The 20,000-nt window shown below is 44.9% G+C and overlaps 1 protein-coding gene across 1 annotated transcript in view; it reads left to right on the top strand.

Annotated features, from left to right (window-relative positions):
• LOC121563496 (caspase recruitment domain-containing protein 11) overlaps nt 1-20,000 on the top strand; it is a 112,355-nt gene that overhangs the window by 20,280 nt on the left and 72,075 nt on the right. Inside the window, 3 exon segments of the mRNA XM_045211075.1 lie at nt 6,620-6,808; nt 12,905-13,042; nt 13,679-13,855. Coding sequence (XP_045067010.1) covers nt 6,620-6,808; nt 12,905-13,042; nt 13,679-13,855 — 504 coding nt within the window.

Here is a 20,000-nt window from a genome sequence, read left to right as displayed (position 1 = left end):
GTGCGATCAACAGTAAAATCCACTGTACAGTTCCAGTCCCCCCCCCCCTAAAACCATACACCCCTCTTGGTCACTGTCACGGTCGTCGTAAGCAGCAGACCAAGGCGCAGCGTGATATGCGTACATCTTTTAATGAGTACTTTACAATTCTACAAAACAACAAAACGATACGTGAAGTCCTAAGGTTAACAAAACACAAACCTCTCCGGAACAAGATCCCACAAATGACAAGTGCAAAACAGGCTGCCTAAGTATGGTTCCCAATCAGAGACAACAAGCCACAGCTGTCTCTGATTGGGAACCACCCTGGCCAACATAGAAATAAACGATCTAGAAAGAAACACATAGAAAACAAAACATAGACACTACACACCCTGGCTCAACATTTAAGAGTCCCCAGAGCCAGGGCGTGACAGTACCCCCCCCACAAAGGCGCGGACTGCGACCGCGCCACACAAACTCAAGAGGGTAGGGGCTGGGTGGGCATTCCGCCTCGGAGGCGGATCCGGCTCCGGGCGTGACCACCACTCTCTCGCTACCCCCCGTAGCGCCCTGGTCTGGTCCCGCTGGCCGAGCAGGACTGGACACCGGTGGAGCGGATTGCTCAGGCTCCGGTGTGGAGCAGCTGACCGGTACCTGACCAGGCACCGGTGGAACAGGCACGGGCTGTGTCGGACTGACGACGCGCACCACTGGCTTGGTGCGGGGAGCAGGAACGGGCCGGACCGGGCTGACGACGCGCACCCCTGGCTTGGTGCGGGGAGCAGGAACAGGCTGGACCGGGCTGACGACGCGCACCACTGGCTTGGTGCGGGGAGCAGGAACAGGCCGGACCGGGCTGGGGACGCGCACCACTGGCTTGGTGCGGGGAGCAGGAACAGGCCGGGCCGGGCTGGCGACGCGCACCACAGGCTTGGTGCGAGGGGCAGGAACAGGCCGGGCCGGGCTGGCAACGCGCACGACAGGCTTGGTGCGAGGGGCAGGAACAGGCCGGGCAGGGCTGGCGACGCGCACCACTGGCTTGGTGCGAGGGGCAGGAACGGGTCGGGCCGGACTGGGAACACGCACCACTAACTTAGTGCGGGGAGCAGGAACGGGTTGGGCCGTACTGGGAACACGCACCACTAACTTAGTGCGGGGAGTAGGAACGGGCCGACAAGTACTGGGAACACACACCACTGGCCTTGTGCGGGAATCAGGAACGGGCCGGACCGGACTGGTGACACACACCGCTTGCTTGGTGCGAGGAGCGGGACTGGGTTTCCTCATAAACCTCCGCTCCCTCTGCTGCCTACTCAGTTCCTCTCGCCGTGCCTCCACACTCTCCTTCTCCCTCCTGACCAATGGCCCCCGTAACCTGGTGGCCTCCTCTCCTAGTCCACAACCTCGCCCTGTAGCTGCCTCCAGCAGCCCCGTCGTCCATGCCGTGTGCCCCCCAAAAAATGTATTGGGGGTTGCCTCTCGCCTGTCCGACGACGGCCCGGTTGGCGTCGCTTCTCCTCTCCTGCCTGGACATCCTCCCCTCATCACCCTCCGGTAGCGGACGGCCTCCTCCTCGGTGATCTTCCCCCAACCGAGGAGGACATCCACTAGCGTTACCTCCGGCGTTTGCTCCTGGACACGCTGCTTGGTCCTTATTTGGTGGGATCTTCTGTCACGGTCGTCGTAAAGCAACGGACCGAGGCGCAGCGTGATATGCGTACATCTTTTAATGAGTACTTTATACACTACAACAAAACAACAAAACGATATGTGAAGTCCTAAGGTTAACAAAACACAAACCTCTCCGGAACAAGATCCCACAAATGACAAGTGCAAAACAGGCTGCCTAAGTATGGTTCCCAATCAGAGACAACAAGCCACAGCTGTGTCTGATTGGGAACCACCCTGGCCAACATAGAAATAAACGATCTAGAAAGAAACACATAGAAAACAAAACATAGACACTACACACCCTGGCTCAACATTTAAGAGTCCCCAGAGCCAGGGCGTGACAGTCACACTGTCTTAAGGTTTCCTTTATTTGATCAAATACAGCAATACGCTCTGTACCGTCATTAGGAGCATAAACATTCCCCAAAAAATTTACCCATAACATCCGCCTTGACCAATAAAACTCGACCCTTGACAATCTCTGTTGTGGATACCACAGTCACCCCTAAGCCTGAGGAAAACAAAATTGCCACCCCAGCACTGAAATTAGTACCATGACTGAGTATATGCTGCCCCTCCCACCACAACCTCATTTTCCTCATCACTATGTATCTCCTGTAGAAAAACAACATTAAGCCTTTTCTGTTTTATTACTTCTAATACCCAAGCCCTCTTATTCCTGTCCCTTCCCCCATTAATATTGAGAGAACCTACCCTTAGTACCTCCATATGGAAAAGAGAAAGGGAAAACAGAAGAAACCACAGAGAAACCAGACAAAGAGAAAAAAGCACCCTATGAGGCAAGGATCATCATCATTGTTTCAATCTTACATTTAAGTCATTTAGCAGACGCTCTTATCCAGAGCGACTTACAAATTGGTGCATTCAACTTAGGATAGCCAGTGGGACAACCGCATCTTGATCACAGTAAGTACACTTCTTAAAACAAGTCAGTGCTAGCAGGTGAAATAAGTCAGGTGTTAGTTTAGACAAAAGACTGTGGTAGTAAAGGGGGGGTAGAAGGATTACTATTATACTATTCCAGGTATTCCTTAAAGAGGTAGGGTTTCAAGTGTCTACGGAAGGTGGTCAGTGACTCCGCTGTCCTGGCGTCGTGGGGGAGCTGGTTCCACCATTGAGGTGCCAGAGCAGCGAATAGCTTTGACTGGGCTGAGCGGGAACTGTGCTTCCGAAGAGGTAGGGGGGCTAGCAGGCCAGAGGTGGATGAACGTAGTGCCTTCGTTTGGGTGTAGGGTCTGATCAGAGCCTGAAGGTAAGGAGGTGCCGTTCCTCTCACAGCTTCGTAGGCAAGCACCGTGGTTTTGTAGTAGATGCGAGCTTCAACTGGAAGCCAGTGGAGTGTGCGGAGGAGTGGGGTGACATGAGAGAACTTGGGAAGGTTGAACACCAGACGCGCTGCAGCGTTCTGGATAAGTTGTAGGGGTTTAATGGCACAGGCAGGGAGCCCAGCCAACAGCGAGTTGCAGTTATCCAGACGGGAGATGACAAGTGCCTGGATTAGGACCTGTGCAGCTTTCTGTGTAAGGTAGGGTCGTACTCTGCGAATGTTGTAGAGCATGAACCTGCAGGATCGGGTCACCGCTTTGATGTTAGCAGAGAATGACAGGGTGTTGTCCAGGGTCATGCCAAGGTTCTTTGCACTCTGGGAGGAGGACACAATGGAGTTGTCAACCGTGATGGCGAGATCATGGAGCGGGCAGTCCTTCCCCGGGAGGAAGAGCAGCTCCGTCTTGCCGAGGTTCAGCTTGAGGTGGTGATCCGACATCCATACTGATATGTCTGCCAGACATGCAGAGATGCGATCCGCCACCTGGTTATCAGAAGGGGGAAAGGAGAAGATTAGTTGTGTATCGTCAGCGTAGCAATGATAGGAGAGGCCATGTGAGGATATGACAGAGCCAAGTGACTTGGTGTATAGGGAGAAAAGGAGAGGGCCTAGAACTGAGCCCTGGGGGACACCAGTGGTGAGAGCACGTGGTGCGGAGACAGCTTCTCGCCACGCCACTTGGTAGGAGCGACCGGTCAGGTAGGACGCAATCCAGGAGTGAGCCGCGCCGGAGATGCCCAGCTCGGAGAGGGTGGAGAGGAGGATCTGATGGTTCACTGTATCAAAGGCAGCAGACAGGTCTAGAAGGACAAGAGCAGAGGAGAGAGAGTTAGCTTTAGCAGTGCGGAGAGCCTCCGTGACACAGAGAAGAGCAGTCTCAGTTGAATGACCAGTCCTGAAACCTGACTGGTTTGGATCAAGAAGGTCATTCTGAGAGAGATAGCAAGAGAGTTGCCTAAAGACGGCACGCTCAATAGTTTTGGAAAGAAAAGAAAGAAGGGATACTGGTCTGTAGTTGTTGACATCAGTGGGATCGAGTGTTGGTTTTTTGAGAAGGGGTGCAACTCTCGCTCTCTTGAAGACGGAAGGGACATGGCCAGCGGTCAAGGATGAGTTGATCAGCGAGGTGAGGTAGGGGAGAAGGTCACCGGAGATGGTCTGGAGAAGAGAGGAGGGGATGGGGTCAAGCGGGCAGGTTGTTGGGCGGCCTGCAGTCACTAGTCGCAAGATTTTATCTGGAGAGAGAGGGAGAAAGAAGTCAAAGCATAGGGTAGGGCAGTGTGAGCAGGACCAGCAGTGTCATTAGACTTAACAAACGAGGATCGGATGTCGTCAACCTTCTTTTCAAAGTGGTTGACAAAGTCATCCACAGAGAGGGAGGAGGGGGGAGGATTCAGCAGTCAGGAGAATGTGGCAAAGAGCTTCCTAGGGTTAGAGGCAGATGCTTGGAATTTAGAGTGGTAGAAAGTGGCCTTAGCAGCAGAAACAGATGAAGAAAATGTAGAGAGGAGGGAGTGAAAAGATGCCAGGTCGGCAGGGAGTTTAGTTTTCTTCCATTTCCGCTCAGCTGCCCGGAGCTCTGTTCTGTGAGCTCGCAATGAGTCATCAAGCCACGGAGCTGGAGGGGAGGACCGAGCCGGCCGGGAGGATAGGGGACACAGGGAGTCAAAGGATGCAGAAAGGGAGGAGAGGAGGGTTGAGGAGGCAGAATCAGGAGATTGGAGGGAGAAGGATTGAGCAGAGGGAAGAGATGATAGGATGGAAGAGGAGAGAGTAGTGGGAGAGAGAGAGCGAAGGTTGCGGCGGCGCGTTACCATCTGTGTAGGGGCAGAGTGAGTAGTGTTGGAGGAGAGCGAGAGAGAAAAGGATACAAAGTAGTGGTCGGAGACATGGAGGGGAGTTGCAGTGAGATTAGTAGAAGAGCAACATCTAGTAAAGATGAGGTCAAGCGTATTGCCTGCCTTGTGAGTAGGGGGGGACGGTGAGAGGGTGAGGTCAAAAGAGGAGAGGAGTGGAAAGAAGGAGGCAGAGAGAAATGAGTCAAAGGTAGACGTAGGGAGGTTGAAATCCCCCAGAACTGTGAGGGGTGAGCCATCCTCAGGAAAGGAACTTATCAAGGCATCAAGCTCATTGATGAACTCTCCAAGGGAATCTGGAGGGCGATAAATGACAAGGATGTTAAGCTTGAATGGGCTAGTGACTGTGACAGCATGGAATTCAAATGAGGAGATAGACAGATGTGTCAGGGGGAAAAGAGAGAATGTCCACTTGGGAGAGATGAGGATTCCTGTGCCACCGCCGCGCTGACCAGATGCTCTCGGGGTATGCGAGAACACATGATCAGACGAGGAAAGAGCAGAAGGAGTAGCAGTGTTTTCTGTGGTAATCCATCTTAATCTTTTATTTTTATTGGCCAGTCTGAGATATGGCTTTTTCTTTGCAACTCTGCCTAGAAGCTCAGCATCCCGGAGTCGCCTCTTCACTGTTGACGTTGAGACTGGTGTTTTGCGGGTACTATTTAATGAAGCAATGTACCTCATTCTACCATATAATACAATGTACCTCATTCTACCATATAATACAATGTACCTCATTCTACCATACAATACAATGTACCTCATTCTACTATATAATACAATATACCATATAATACAATATACCTCATTCTACCATATAATACAATGTACCTCATTCTACCATATAATACAATGTACCTCATTCTACCATATAATACAATGTACCTCATTCTACCATATAATACAATGTACCTCATTCCACCACTGAAAATGCATAGAAAAGGGAGAGAGAGAGAGAGACAGAGAGAGAGAGACAGAGAGTGAGAGAGAGTGAGAGAGAGTGAGAGAGAGAGAGAGAGAGAGAGAGAGACAGAGAGAGAGACAGAGAGAGAGAGAGAGAGAGAGAGAGAGAGAGAGGGAGAGAGAGAGAGAGAGAGAGAGAGAGAGAGAGAGAGAGAGAGAGAGAGAGAGAGAGAGAGAGAGAGAGAGAGAGAGAGAGAGAGAGAGAGAGAGACGAGAGGAGAAAAGAGAGAGAGAGAGAGAGAGAGAGAGAGAGAGAGAGAGAGAGAGAGAGAGAGAGAGAGAGAGAGAGACAGAGAGAGAGAGAGAGAGAGAGAGAGAGAGAGAGAGAGAGAGAGAGAGAGAGGGAGAGGGACTACATTGCTGCCTGCCATAAGATGAGGGACAGTGTCTGACAGACCAACCAACCTGCACATGTCCTCTATATTATTGTTCAATGGTTATTTTGACCCTTGGTTGTTGCTGTTGTCCTGTTGACAATATTTATTATTATTATTTTAATTGTGTTTATATTGTAAATATCCAAAGTCAGCTTTGGCAATATGTACATTGTTACGTCATGCAAATAAAGGAAATTGAATTGAATTGAGAGAGAGAGAGAGAGGGGGAGAGAGAGAGAGAGAGAGAGAGAGAGAGAGAGAGAGAGAGAGAGAGAGAGAGAGAGAGAGAGAGAGAGAGAGAGAGAGATGGATATAGTTTAACCTAAGTCACTCACTGTGTGTGTGTGTGTGTGTGTGTGTATGCGTGTGTGTGTGTGTGTGTGTGTGTGTGTGTGTGTGTGTGTGTGTGTGTGTGTGTGTAGTGATGGAGAATGGAGGTGAGGACACGGAGTCCCTGTGGGAGTCAGTGGAGAGTAACCGCTACATCTTAAGTCGCTACATCTCGCCCGGTAAACTGACCCCCTACCTGCGCCAATGTAAGGTTCTAGACGAACAGGACGAAGATGAGGTCTTGAACTCTCTACTGCTGGTCTCTAAGGTCAACCGCACAGGTAGGCATTAACTCTCTATGTCTCTAAGGTCAACCGCACAGGTAGGCATTAACTCTCTATGTCTCTAAGGTCAACCGCACAGGTAGGCATTAACTCTCTATGTCTCTAAGGTCAACCGCACAGGTAGGCATTAACTCTCTATGTCTCTAAGGTCAACCGCACAGGTAGGCATTAACTCTCTATGTCTCTAAGGTCAACCGCACAGGTAGGCATTAACTCTCTATGTCTCTAAGGTCAACCGCACAGGTAGGCATTAACTCTCTATGTCTCTAAGGTCAACCGCACAGGTAGGCATTAACTCTCTATGTCTCTAAGGTCAACCGCACAGGTAGGCATTAACTCTCTATGTCTCTAAGGTCAACCGCACAGGTAGGCATTAACTCTCTATGTCTCTAAGGTCAACCGCACAGGTAGGCATTAACTCTCTATGTCTCTAAGGTCAACCGCACAGGTAGGCATTAACTCTCTATGTCTCTAAGGTCAACCGCACAGGTAGGCATTAACTCTCTATGTCTCTAAGGTCAACCGCACAGGTAGGCATTAACTCTCTATGTCTCTAAGGTCAACCGCACAGGTAGGCATTAACTCTCTATGTCTCTAAGGTCAACCGCACAGGTAGGCATTAACTCTCTATGTCTCTAAGGTCAACCACACAGGTTTTTTATTTTTTTATTTAATTTCACCTTTATTTAACCAGGTAAGAAGCCAGTTGAGAACAAGTTCTCATTTACAACTGCGACCTGGCCAAGATAAAAGCAAAGCAGTGCGATAAAAACAACAACAGAGAGTTACATATGGGGTAAAACAAAACATAAAGTCACTGTGATACTGTGATACTGGCTCTGTGATAGACTACATTCAATTTGCTGAGTAGAGTGTTGGAGGCTATTTTGTAAATGACATCGCCGAAGTCAAGGATCGGTAGGATAGTCAGTTTTACGAGGGCATGTTTGGCAGCATGAGTGAAGGAGGCTTTGTTGCGAAATAGGAAGCCGATTCTAGATTTAACTTTGGATTGGAGATTCTTTATGTGAGTCTGGAAGGAGAGTTTACAGTCTAACCAGACACCTAGGTATTTGTAGTTGTCCACATACTCTAGGTCAGACCCGCCGAGAGAAGTGATTCTAGTCGGGTGGGCGGGTGCCAGCAGCATTCAGTTGAAGAGCATGCATTTAGTTTTACTAGCGTTAAAGAGCAGTTGGAGGCTACTGAAGGAGTGTTGTATGGCATTGAAGCTCATTTGGAGGTTTGTTAACACAGTGTCCAATGAAGGGCCAGATGTATACAAAATGGTGTCGTCTGCGTAGAGGTGGATCTGAGAGTCACCAGCAGCAAGAGCGACATCATTGATATACACAGAGAATAGAGTCGGCCCGAGAATTGAACCCTGTGGCACCCCCATAGAGACTGCCATAGGTCCAGACAACAGGCCCTCCGATTTGACACATTGAACTCTATCTGAGAAGTAGTTGGTGAACCAGGCGAGGCAGTCATTAGAGAAACCAAGGCTATTTAGTCTGCCAATAAGAATGCAGTGGTTGACAGAGTCGAAAGCCTTGGCCAGGTCGATGAAGACGGCTGCGCAGTACTGTCTATTATCGATCGCGTTTATAATATCGTTTAGGACCTTGAGCGTGGCTGAGGTGCACCCATGACCAGCTCGGAAACCGGATTGCATAGCGGAGAAGGTACGGTGGGATTCGAAATGGTCTGTTTGTTAACTTGGCTGGATGGATATAGGTCTGTAACAGTTTGGATCTAGAGTGTCACCCCCTTTGAAGAGGGGGATGACCGCGGCAGCTTTCCAATCTCTGGGGATCTCAGACGTTATAAAAGAGAGGTTGAATAGGCTAGTAATAGGGGTTGCGACAATTTCGGCGGCTAATTTTAGAAAGAAAGGGTCCAGATTGTCTAGCCCAGCTGATTTGTAGGGGTCCAGATTTTTCAGCTCTTTCAGAACATCAGCTGTCTGAATTTGTGTGAAGGAGAAGCGGGGGGGGCATGGGCAAGTTGCAGCGGAGGGTGCAGAGCTGGTGGCCGGGGTAGTGGTAGCCAGGTGGAAAGCAAGGCCAGCCGTAGCAAAATGCTTGTTGAAATTCTCGATTATTGTAGATTTATCGGTGGTGACAGTGTTTCCTAGCCTCAGTGCAATGGGCAGTTGGGAGGAGGTGCTCTTATTTTCCATGGACTTTACAGTGTCCCAAAACGTTTTGGAGTTAGTGCTACAGGATGCAAATTTCTGTTTGAAAAAGCTAGCCTTTGCTTTCCTAACTGATTGTGTATATTGGTTCCTGACTTCCCTAAAAAGTTGCATATCGCGGGGGCTGTTCGATGCTAATGCAGTACGCCACAGGATGTTTTTGTGCTGGTCAAGGGCAGTCTGAGGAAAACCAGGGGCTATATCTGTTCTTAGTTCTGAATTTTTTGAATGGGGCATGCTTATTTAAGATTGAGAGGAAAGCACTGTTAAAGAACAACCAGGCATCCTCTACTGACGGAATGAGGTCAATATCCATCCAGGATACCCAGGCCAGGTCAATTAGAAAGAACTGCTCGCTGAAGTGTTTTAGGGAGCGTTTGACAGTGATGAGGGGTGGTCGTTTGACCGCGGACCCATTACGGACTCAGGCAATAAGGCAGTGATCGCTGAGATCCTGGTTGAAGACAGCGGAGGTGTATTTAGAGGGTAAGTTAGTCAGGATGATATCTATGAGGGTACCCATGTTTACGGATTTAGGGTTGTACCTGGTAGGTTCCTTGATAATTTGTGTGAGATTGAGGGCATCTAGTTTAGATTGTAGGATGGCCGGGGTGTTAAGCATATCCCAGTTTAGGTCACCAAGCAATAGAAACTCTGAGGATAGATGGGGGGCAATCAATTCACATATGGTGTCCAGGGCACAGCTGGGGGCTGAGGGGGGTTTGTAGCAAGCAGCAACAATGAGAGACTTATTTCTGGAAAGATGGATTTTTAGAAGAAGAAGCTCAAACTGTTTGGGCACAGACCTGGATAGTATGATAGAGCTCTGCAGGCTATCTCTACAGTAGATTGCAACTCCGTCCCCTTTGGCAGTTCTGTCTAGACAGAAAATGTTGTAGTTGGGTGTGAGAGTGGGATTTGAAGGAGTCAAGCGCAGGAGGGTGAATCACAGAATACAGAGTTTATTCCGTAGGACACAGTTACGCTGGATAGCATCAACAGCACAGGGCGTAATACAGGCGAACTGGAACACAATACAGGCACACAGGGAGATTTAACCCCGGCAATACAAAGTACGGGTAGCTCAACCGAGCTACACTCATCTTCACATGAAACAATCACCCACAAGGACAAGGGGGCAGAGGGAACACTTATACATGGACTAATGAGGGGATATGAACCAGGTGTGTGTAATTGACAAGACAAGACAAATGGAATGATGATACATGTAAGCGTTGGGTAACGGTGAAAGAGATAGCATCACTGGAGGCACCGATTGAGCCGGTCTCCGCGTGTATGGGGGGTGGGACAAAGGAGCTATCCGAGGCAGGTTGAGCAGGACTGGGGGCTCTACAGTGAAAAAGTACAGTAAGAACTAACTGGAACAGCAATAGGCAAGGCATATTGACATGGGAGAGAGGCATAAAGCAATCACAGGTGTTATTCGAGAGAGCTAAGACAACAGCTGGTAATGGCGACGAAAGTTTGAGCTGAGGCTAAACAGATAAACAGGATGGGGTACCGTGTAAAGGAACAGTCCAGCAGGCATCAGCTGTGTAGCTGAGTGATCATAAGGTCCAGTGAACAGCAATAGGAGAGTCCGGGAGCAGTTCAGTGGCTGCTACGCTACAGGCGAGCTGGAGGTACGGCTGTTGATTGTGTGTGCTAGCGGGACGGGGCTAGCAGATGGATCTTCGTGGTCGTCGCAACGGGAAGCCTGTTGAAACCACATCAGACGATTACGTAGGCAGACCAGTGTCAACACTAGGAGGTCCCGTCCGGTTGACAGAGAGGTAGATAGCTGGGAGGTGGGCCTGGCTCGAGGCTAGCTCAAGGCTAACTGGGGCTTGCTTCGGGACAGTGGTGATTAGCCAACAACAACAACAGCCATTCGGTTGCAGCTAGCTAGTTGCGATGATCCGGTGTTAAGGTCCAGTGATTCAGTGATTCCGGCAGAAAATCCGATATGTTCTGGCTCGATAGCGCGATGTGCAGACTGGCCGATAATAGTCCAGGCTAGAGCTGGCTGGTAGGTAGTGCAGGCCACGGACAGTGGTGAAGACCGCTAACGGTGGCTAATAGCAACTAGCTAGTTAGCTGGCTAGCTGGCTAGTTTCAGCCAGAGGTTCTAGATAAGAAGGTATAAAGAAATAATAGAATCCGTTCCACATTGGGTGAGCCGGGTTGCAGGAAAGTATATTTAGTTAAAGGGTGGAAAGTGAGATTGAGAAATATAAACGAAAAAGACAAAAAAAACTAATATATGGACACTACAGAAAACACGACCGCACTGCTACGCCATCTTGGAACACAATTGAACCTGTACAGGGAGTACCAGTACTGAATCAATGAGCAGGAGTACCAGGTAATAACATGGCTATATACAGGGAGTACCAGGTAATAACATGGCTATATACAGGGAGTACCAGTACTGAGTCAATGAGCAGGGGTACCAGGTAATAACATGGCTATATACAGGGAGTACCAGTACTGAGTCAATGAGCAGGGGTACCAGGTAATAACATGGCTATATACAGGGAGTACCAGGTAATAACATGGCTATATACAGGGAGTACCAGTACTGAGTCAGGGGTACCAGGTAATAACATGGCTATATACAGGGAGTACCAGTACTGAGTCAATGAGCAGGGGTACCAGGTAATAACATGGCTATATACAGGAAGTACCAGTACTGAGTCAATGAGCAGGGGTACCAGGTAATAACATGGCTATATACAGGAGTACCAGTACTGAGTCAATGAGCAGGGGTACCAGGTAATAACATGGCTATATACAGGGAGTACCAGTACTGAGTCAATGAGCAGGGGTACCAGGTAATAACATGGCTATATACAGGGAGTACCAGTACTGAGTCAATGAGCAGGGGTACCAGGTAATAACATGGCTATATACAGGAAGTACCAGTACTGAGTCATTGAGCAGGGGTACCAGGTAATAACATGGCTATATACAGGGAGTACCAGTACTGAGTCAATGAGCAGGGGTACCAGGTAATAACATGGCTATATACAGGGAGTACCAGTACTGAGTCAATGTGCAGGGGTACCAGGTAATAACATGGCTATATACAGGGAGTACCAGTACTGAGTGGATGTGCAGGGGTACCAGGTAATAACATGGCTATATACAGGGAGTACCAGTACTGAGTCAATGTGCAGGGGTACCAGGTAATAACATGGCTATATACAGGGAGTACCAGTACTGAGTCAATGTGCAGGGGTACCAGGTAATAACATGGCTATATACAGGGAGTACCAGGTAATAACATGGCTATTACAGGGAGTACCAGGTAATAACCTGGCTATATACAGAGAGTACCAGGTAATAACATGGCTATATACAGAGAGTTCCAGGTAATAACCTGGCTATATACAGAGAGTTCCAGGTAATAACCTGGCTATATACAGAGAGTACCAGGTAATAACATGGCTATATACCTCCAATAAAGGAGGAGGGTGTGTCTATAAAGGAGGAGGGTGTGTCTATAAAGGAGGAGGGTGTGTCTATAAAGGAGGAGGGTGTGTCTATAAAGAAGGAGGGTGTGTCTATAAAGGAGGAGGGTGTGTCTATAAAGGAGGAGGGTGTGTCTATAAAGGAGGAGGGTGTGTCTATAAAGGAGGAGGGTGTGTCTATAAAGGAAGAGGGTGTGTCTATAAAGGAGGAGGGTGTGTCTATAAAGGAGGAGGGTGTGTCTATAAAGGAGGAGGGTGTGTCTATAAAGGAGGAGGGTGTGTCTATAAAGGAAGATTCTATTGCAGATTGTTTTATCAATCAGATGACACATTAAAAGGTATTACAAGAAATGAAATCTACTTTTTCCCCTGGACGTGTGTGTGTGTGTGTGTGTGTGTGTGTGTGTGTGTGTGTGTATATAGGTCGTCTGTTAGACATTCTTCATGGTAAAGGAGAGCGAGGTCATGTGGTGTTTCTGGAGAGTCTTGAGTTCTATTATCCTGACCTTTACAAGCTGGTGACCGGCAAGGAGCCCACCAGACGCTTCTCCACTATCGTTGGTAACACACACACACACACACACACACACACACACACACACACACACACACACACACACACACACACACACACACACACACACACACACACACACACTAACCCTAACCCACCAGACGCTTCTCCACTATCGTTGGTAACACACACACACACACACACACACACTAACCCTAACCCACCAGACGCTTCTCCACTATCGTTGGTAACACACACACACACACACACACACACACACACACACACACACACACACACACTAACCCTAACCCACCAGACGCTTCTCCACTATCGTTGGTAACACACAGACAGACAGACAGACAGACAGACAGACAGACAGACAGACAGACAGATAGACAGACAGACAGACAGACACACACACACACCTTATACTATATACTATAACCATCATCTGTTCCTATAACCATCATCTGTTCCTATAACCATCATCTGTTCCTATAACCATCATCTGTTCCTATAACCATCATCTGTTCCTATAACCATCATCTGTTCCTATAACCATCATCTGTTCCTATAACCATCATCTGTTCCTATAACCATCATCAGTGTACACAAGACAACAGACACTGTGGAATTATAATGGTTGACTCACTGCGTGTGTGTGTGTGTGTTGTTTGTAGTGGAGGAGGGTCAAGAAGGGTTAACCCAGTTCCTGATGAATGAAGTCATCAAGCTGCAGCAGCAGACCAAAGCTAAAGATGTCCAGAGAGTTGACCTCATTGGGAAACAGCGCACCCTGGAGGACGAATACAAGAAACTACGCCTGGCCAACCAGGAACTATCAGCCTTCCAGCTGAGTAATAACATTATTATTATTATTATTATTATTATTATTATTATTAGTAGTAGTAGTAGTAGTAGTAGTAGTGTAATTATTATCCCATTTTTGGAGAGCTAGAGCTCTGAAATGGTAAGACCTACAGAGACCTAACTTGGTAGGATGGTGTAAGTTGGTCTGAAATGGTAAGACCTACAGAGACCTAACTTGGTAGGATGGTGTAAGTTGGTCTGAAATGGTAAGACCTACAGAGACCTAACTTGGTAGGATGGTGTAAGTTGGTCTGAAATGGTAAGACCTACAGAGACCTAACTTGGTAGGATGGTGTAAGTTGGTCTGAAATTGTAAGACCTACAGCGACCTATCTTGGTAGGATGGTGTAAGTTGGTGGCTGAATACATCTGGTTACACGTGGTGCAATTCGTCCAAATGGTGTCGTTATAAACAACCTTTGACTTCAAAAGGTCAGCCCCGCCTCCTCGTTCCACCTAGAGCCTCGGAATTTGGCACAAAGGTTCCACTCCAACCAAGGAACACATTTTCCTCTAGGACCAATGATGTCAACATGATGGATCCTCCGCCATTTTGAAAGCTGATTTCTCAGAAACTTGGTGTAAAGCATCTACAGACCAATATTTTTAAAATGTATTATAAATGAGGTTGATATCTTAAACCTGTGAGCCAATGAAGTTGAGTGAGGTTGGATCTGACAATTCAAGTCACTCTTGGAGGGAATGGAGCCCCCTGCTGGCCATGCATTTCAATACTCTACAACGTTTCCTGAGGTGTGCGCTTGTCCACTACTCACATGGATTCAAAAGTATAAAATTGGTGTGAGTACCAGAGATTAAGTCAAGACCGGAAACCCTTTAGATCCAGACCCAGATCAACGCCTGAGACCCAGACCAAGGATCAATGTATTAAGACCATGACCAGACCAAGACCAGTTTAACTGAGGAAAAAAAAGATCCAGTATAGTTAACTGGAGTAGATTAAGGTAGAGTATAGCACAGTATAGTATAGTATAGTATATTATAGCACAGTATAGCACAGTATAGTATAGTATAGTATAGTATAGTATAGTATAGTATAGTATAGTATAGTATATTATAGTATAGTATAGTATAGTATAGTATAGTATAGTATAGTATAGCACAGTATAGTATAGTTCAGTACAGTTCAGTTCAGTATAGTTCAGTATATCACAGTATAGCACAGTATAGTAGAGTAGAGTATAGTAGAGTAGAGTATAGCACAGTATAGTATAGTATAGTATAGTATAGTATAGTATAGTATAGTATAGTATAGTATAGTATAGTATAGTTCAGTATAGTATAGTATAGTATAGTATAGTATAGTATAGTATAGTATAGTATAGTATAGTATAGTATAGTATAGTATAGTTCAGTACTAGGGGTGTAACGATCCATCTACTACATCGATGTATCGATTTATATTCATATGATCCAACTACATCGATCTGTGCTCGGCGAGTTGGCCTTTTGGACAACATATATCGATCTAACATCGTTTTAAAATGTAATAAATCGATTGTATCGATACTAGGAAATAACCCATTGGATTTAAGCACGTCAGACTTTATATGCAGGGGTGCACATAACTGGTATGCAGATACGCAAGCGCGACAAAAATCAGGAATGCGTAATGCCACTTGTGTTACTACGCGCCTTTGCGTACTTGACCGATCTTCTCATCTAACCTTACACATGACATGTTGCTTGTCAACTACTGTCAGGGATGTCCAAAAAGCAACAGACATTAAGCAGCTTCTTTGGCGTTTCGCCACCTACAAAGAAACGCCAACTGGAGCCAGAGCCGAAGAAAATACTTTTTTCGGAAAAGTGGCTCCAAGATGTGCAGTGGCTTGAAGCTAACGATGAGCGCACTGAAATGTGGTGCAAGATTTGCCGCTCAAATCCACATCTAGCAGACAAAACAGGTGCATTTTATAAAGGCTCAAAGAATTTCAACCATCCTTTATTTGACAAACATGAAAAGAGCAAGGAGCACACGAATGTGGCGCAAGCCATTGCTAAAAGCTAGCCGAGAATAAATGTCCAGTCGCCCACTTGCCAGATGGCGAGACAAGCTGAATGAAGAACAGCGGCAAGCTCTGTTTAATATTTTTCTCTTTCCATAAAGCTAAACACGCACGTCCCATGTCTTCCTATTCTGAGGATGTTCCTTTACTGAAGCGGCTAGGAGTAAATGTCGGAGGTGCATATCATTCACGTGAAGGGGGGCACACGGATCATGCAGAGCATCGCTCACACCATCAGCGGGGAGTTACGAGCCAAGTTGCAGTCTGCTGAATTTTGGGGGCTGCTTTTTGATGGATCTGAGGACATCACAAAAACTGAGCAGGAAATAGTTTACATTGTGTCTGTGTCCAGCAACGGAGAGTTTACTTCGGACTTTATTGGACTGATTGAATTGGGTGCTGACCGAACCGCACAGGCCATAACAGACGGACTTGTGAGACTTTTCCAGGACACAGGCTTGGATGACTGGACAACAAAGTTGGTCGCTGTGTGCACAGACGGGGCTGCTGTCAACGTAGGTATCTACAACGGCGTTGTGCCAAAACTCCGGCAACATGCTGCGGTTGGAGACTCCCTTGTGCACATTCTGTGCACCGCACACACACTGGAGAATTGCGCGAAATCAGCTGATCGCAACGTTCCTTACTGTGAGACATTTCATCGCTCTGTGGTCAAGCTGCTGCAGTTTTATTTACAAAAAGGTGGAGCAAAAAAAACTGCTGCACTGAATAAATGGGATCTCCTTTGTGGAACTGGGTAAGTTTCTGGGTAAGTTTCATAATACCAGATGGTCTGCATGGAGGCATGAAACACTGTTAAAAATATCAAGACTATTGCCAGCCATTAAAATGCAACTGGTTACCAGGTATTTATTTCAGTCACACTGGTTGAATTTTTGGCTAAAATGTTACTGAATCGATTTCAAGTCACTGAATCGTTTCGGATCGTATCGTTCTAAATGAACCAATATCGTCCTTGAATCGTATCGACAACCACGAATCGTGATACAAATCGAATCGTTGTTAAAACGAATCGTTACACCCCTATTCAGTACAGTACAGTTATGTACAGTATAGTTCAGTATAGTTCGGTATAGTATAGTACAGTATATTTCAGTTCAGTACAGTTATGTACAGTATAGTACAGTATAGTTAAGTATAGTTAAGTACATCACAGCTATGAACAGTATAGTTCAGTATAGTATAGTATAGTATAGGACAGTATAGTATAGTATAGTATAGGACCGTATAGTACAGTATAGTTCAGTATAGTATAGTATAGTATAGTATAGTATAGTATAGTATATTATAGTATAGTATAGTATAGTATAGTATAGTATAGTATAGTATAGTATAGTATAGTATAGTATAGTATAGTATAGTATAGGACAGTATAGTATAGTATAGTATAGTATAGTATAGTATAGTATAGTATAGTATAGTATAGTATAGTATAGTATAGTATAGTATAGTATAGTGCAGTGCAGTGCAGTATATTATAGTGCAGTTATGTACAGTATAGTTCAGTATAGTTCAGTATAGTATAGTATAGTATAGTATAGTATAGTACAGTATAGTACAGTATAGTACAGTATAGTATAGTACAGTATAGTACAGTATAGTATAGTATAGTACAGTATAGTACAGTATAGTTCAGTACATTACAGTAAAGTTATGTATAGTACAGCACAGTTCAGTACAGTATAGTACAGTATAGTTCAGTATAGTTCAGTAGAGTTCAGTATAGTATAGAATAGTTCAGTACAGGAAGAGTAGCTGGAAATTTCCTAATAAAATACCAACAAATAAATTACAATATTGTACAGTACAGTGCAGTACAGTACCGTTCAGTATAGTATAGTATAGTATAGTATAGTACATTACAGTACAGTAAAGGTACAGTACAGTACAGTGCAGTACAGTAAAGGTACAGTAAAGTACAGTACAGTGCAGTACAGTAAAGGTACAGTAAAGTACAGTACAGTGCAGTACAGTAAAGGTACAGTAAAGTACAGTACAGTGCAGTACAGTAAAGGTACAGTAAAGTACAGTACAGTGCAATACAGTAAAGTACAGTAAAGTAAAGGTACAGTACAGTATATACATTTACATTTTAGTCATTTAGCAGACGCTCTTATCCAGAGCGACTTACATGAGCAATTAGGGTTAAGTGCCTTGCTTAAGGGCACATCGACAGATTTTTCACCTAGTCGGCTCGGAGATTAGAACCAGCGACCTTTCGGTTACTGGCACAACGCTCTTAACCACTAAGCTACCTGCCGCCCCAGTATAGTATAGTATGGTTCAGTAGAGCACAGTATAGTATATTACAGTACAGTACCGTTCAGTATAGTACAGTACAGTACTGTACAGTATAGTATAGTATAGTACAGTATAGTATAGTATAGTATAGTATAGTATAGTACAGTACAGTACAGTGTATACAGTCTCATCTTTATGAAGGGATCCTCCACTCTATATAGTGTTATTATATATACAGTCTCATCTTTATGAAGGGATCCTCCCCTCTATATAGTGTTATTATATATTATATACAGTCTCATCTTTATGAAGGGATCCTCCACTCTATATAGTGTTATTATATATTATATAGTCTCATCTTTATGAAGGGATCCTCCACTCTATATAGTGTTATTATATATTATATACAGTCTCATCTTTATGAAGGGATCCTCCACTCTATATAGTGTTATTATATATTATATACAGTCTCATCTTTATGAAGGGATCCTCCACTCTATATAGTGTTATTATATATACAGTCTCATCTTTATGAAGGGATCCTCCACTCTATATAGTGTTATTATATATTATATACAGTCTCATCTTTATGAAGGGATCCTCCACTCTATATAGTGTTATTATATATACAGTCTCATCTTTATGAAGGGATCCTCCACTCTATATAGTGTTATTATATATTATATACAGTCTCATCTTTATGAAGGGATCCTCCACTCTATATAGTGTTATTATCTATATTATATACAGTCTCATCTTTATGAAGGGATCCTCCACTCTATATAGTGTTATTATATATACAGTCTCATCTTTATGAAGGGATCCTCCACTCTATATAGTGTTATTATATATACAGTCTCATCTTTATGAAGGGATCCTCCACTCTATATAGTGTTATTATATATTATATACAGTCTCATCTTTATGAAGGGATCCTCCCCTCTATATAGTGTTATTATATATTATATACAGTCTCATCTTTATGAAGGGATCCTCCACTCTATATAGTGTTATTATATATTATATACAGTCTCATCTTTATGAAGGGATCCTCCCCTCTATATAGTGTTATTATATATTATATACAGTCTCATCTTTATGAAGGGATCCTCCACTCTATATAGTGTTATTATATATTATATACGGTCTCATCTTTATGAAGGGATCCTCCACTCTATATAGTGTTATTATATATTATATACAGTCTCATCTTTATGAAGGGATCCTCCACTCTATATAGTGTTATTATATATACAGTCTCATCTTTATGAAGGGATCCTCCACTCTATATAGTGTTATTATATATTATATACAGTCTCATCTTTATGAAGGGATCCTCCCCTCTATATAGTGTTATTATATATTATATACAGTCTCATCTTTATGAAGGGATCCTCCACTCTATATAGTGTTATTATATATTATATACAGTCTCATCTTTATGAAGGGATCCTCCACTCTATATAGTGTTATTATATATTATATACAGTCTCATCTTTATGAAGGGATCCTCCACTCTATATAGTGTTATTATATATTATATACAGTCTCATCTTTATGAAGGGATCCTCCACCTCTATATAGTGTTATTATATATTATATACAGTCTCATCTTTATGAAGGGATCCTCCACTCTATATAGTGTTATTATATATTATATACAGTCTCATCTTTATGAAGGGATCCTCCCCTCTATATAGTGTTATTATATATTATATACAGTCTCATCTTTATGAAGGGATCCTCCACTCTATATAGTGTTATTATATATTATATACAGTCTCATCTTTATGAAGGGATCCTCCACTCTATATAGTGTTATTATATATTATATACAGTC

The sequence above is a fragment of the Coregonus clupeaformis genome, chromosome 35, assembly GCF_020615455.1.
Source record: "Coregonus clupeaformis isolate EN_2021a chromosome 35, ASM2061545v1, whole genome shotgun sequence".
NCBI classification, from domain to species: Eukaryota; Metazoa; Chordata; class Actinopteri; order Salmoniformes; family Salmonidae; genus Coregonus; species Coregonus clupeaformis.
The sequence above is the reverse complement of the archived record's forward strand: the minus strand, read 5'-3'. Positions and strand labels throughout refer to the sequence as shown.